Source organism: Chanos chanos, chromosome 4 (genome assembly GCF_902362185.1).
Source record: "Chanos chanos chromosome 4, fChaCha1.1, whole genome shotgun sequence".
Taxonomy (NCBI): Eukaryota; Metazoa; Chordata; class Actinopteri; order Gonorynchiformes; family Chanidae; genus Chanos; species Chanos chanos.
This window is the reverse complement of record NC_044498.1, coordinates 44,903,536-44,906,136: the sequence shown is the minus strand read 5'-3', so window position 1 is coordinate 44,906,136 and position 2,601 is coordinate 44,903,536. Positions and strand designations below refer to the sequence as shown.

At 45.7% G+C, this 2,601-nt stretch overlaps 1 protein-coding gene across 2 annotated transcripts in view; it reads left to right on the top strand.

The window, feature by feature from the left end:
* The first annotated feature begins 976 nt into the window (after nt 1-976).
* fgfr3 (fibroblast growth factor receptor 3) overlaps nt 977-2,601 on the top strand; it is a 31,160-nt gene continuing 29,535 nt past the window's right edge. For both annotated transcript variants that reach the window (XM_030773046.1, XM_030773045.1), the window contains exon 1: nt 977-1,121. In XM_030773046.1, coding sequence (XP_030628906.1) covers nt 977-1,121 — 145 coding nt within the window. The remainder of the gene's footprint in view (nt 1,122-2,601) is intronic.

Here is a 2,601-nt window from a genome sequence, read left to right as displayed (position 1 = left end):
CAGGGGAAAGAAAAACAATGCGGTGCCAACCTCAGTTGGGTGTGTGTGTGTGTGTCTTTAACGGTTGTTCTAGAAAAAGTCACCGTTTAATGTGACACTAACACATGTATGATTGTGTGTGTGTGTGTGTGTGTGTGTGTGTGTATCTGTCTGTCTCTGCAAATTGAGGCTGGTCTAAAATAACAGGAGTTAAAGTTTAAGAAAACACAGAGCTCTCTTACACCCAAAACTCCTCTGAGAAGAAACCTCACAATGGGGTACCAAATCCTGCTCTGTGTGTGTGTGTGTGTGTATGTGCAGGCGTGTGTTTTAAACCTCTTTACATTCCTTGTATTGTGACTAATGTAAACTCTCTATGTGGCAAGGCATAATCTCACACACATCCCCACACACAGACACACACACACACTCACTCACTCACAGCCACACTTACACAGGACTCAGTGTGCTAGAGGTCCATGTTTTCTTTAGAGAGATAAGTGTGTTTTTGTTAGAGCAGTGAAAGACATGTTTCAGGGCAGCAGGAGCAAGAGGGAAAAAAGCAAGAAATAGAGACAGTGTGTGTGTGAGACAGAGATAGAGCGAGAGACAGACAGACAGACAGACAGAAAGAGAGAAGTAATTGAGCGAGTGGGCCTTCAGTTGACCCAAAGATCTGTCACGTGACTTAAAATGATTTCCCCAACTCCATAACTGTATTATAAATCCAGACTCATTGTTTTGGGTTTAAGGGTTTTTCTATTCAAACCCCTACATATAAGCACTTCACTGCCTTTATGCAGCACACTAGACAAGACAGGTTTCTGATGTCGTGACGCGTGCGACGCCGGGGGGAAACCGATTCAAATCGGATGTCTCGTTTTTTTTTTTCAGGCGGAACGCAACTGGAGCGTGTGGGAGTGCGCGTGCGCGGTCTGCGCTCCATCTAAGCGCGTGTGGCGACGCCCCGTTAACAGCATGCGTGAGACGGCGGAGGATGCCTGATTCTGGTCTCCGCGGTGACTGTCGGTATCCCCGCCTCCTCTTCCCAGGGATGGTCGCTTTTTTCCTCGTCCTCTGTCTCTCTTCCATCGTCCCCACGTCCGTGCACGGCGCCCATCTGCCCTCCGCAGAGCCCACAGGTAATGCTACACTCCTCTCATCTCTCCCTCCTCTCTTCATCTCTCCTTCTCTTCATCTCTCCATCCTCCCTGCTTATCGCTCCACGTGCTTCTCCATGCGCTGCAACGCTTTAGCGAAGCACAGTTTATGTTCAAACTTCAGTTTTGTACTCATTGGGGTTTTTTTTTCCTGACGTCGTAAACTTTTGGGACCCGCTGCGCGTAAGTTGTGAGCGTTTCTGTGGTCTGAGAAGAGAAGTCATCATTGATGATGTGGTTATTGATGTAATGTGATCTGGTTCACACAGTCACTGTCTCTGTCTTCAGTGTCATGGCTGAAAAGCTGCTTCTGACATCGGAGAACTTTATAAAGTTACAGTGAATGTGCGTGCGTGCGTATGTGTGTGTGTGCGTGCGTGCGTGTGTGTGTATGTGTGCAGGTAAGTATCAGGTCAGAACTTACACAGTGTGTGTATGGACAAACAAAGCCTGCTCTGTTCTAAGTGAATTGACATGTTGCTCTTGTTATGTAAACACATAAGTCATCTGAACAAGTTCATTGATTCACTCAGTTGTCCCATCATTTATTTATAGTTCTTGTTGTTGTGATAGACCAACTTGTTGTTGTGTGTGTGAGTGTGTGAGAGTGTGTGAGTGTGTGTGTGTGCAAGAGCTGAAGAGTTTTGATGGGTATTTTTGAAGTGTCTCTGTTGTGTTTTTGTATAGTGAGACATTTTGTTATGTCACAGTAAGTTAGAGAAAAGAATAGACCTTAATGCTTTTCTGGCCTCATTCCAGTGTGTGTGTGTGTGTGTGTGTGTGTGTGTATGTGTGTATGTTTGTGTCCTTGTGTGTGAGCCTGTGTGTGTGAGTGTGTGTATGTGTGTGTGTGACTGTGTGTATCAGACGCCAAGGGGATAATTCTGATTTTCAAGTGGTCTGATTTCTCACACTGATAACAGGTGAACCTAGATAGAGAAAGAGAGAAAGCATATGTATGTGTGTGTGTGTGTGTATGTGTGTGTGAGAAGCAGAGAAAAGAGAGAGAGAGAATGTGGTTATTGAGGATTTAGGTGTTTTACAGGGTGTACACTGTTGGATGATGAAAGGGTATAGGGCAGTGCGTCAAATCTGTCTTTTTGTGTGTTTATCAACTCTGAACCACAGCAGAGCAGTGATAGCTCTCCTCCATGCAATTTCACACTTATGAGAAAATACCATTTATGAGGGGACATACAAACACACGCATACGCATACGCATACGCATATGCGCGCACACACACACACACACACACACACACACACACACAGACACGCACGCACACACACACACACGCACACGCACGCGCACACGTACACTGCACTGTTGTTTGCTGTGGTAGGCTATGTTCACCTCATTAATGCTCTTTGAACGCTCGCTGCAGGTCAGACCTATGAATTATGAATAAATTCAGAGATTTTCTCTCTGAACAACCTCACTGGCCACCTGTTCACACGCACA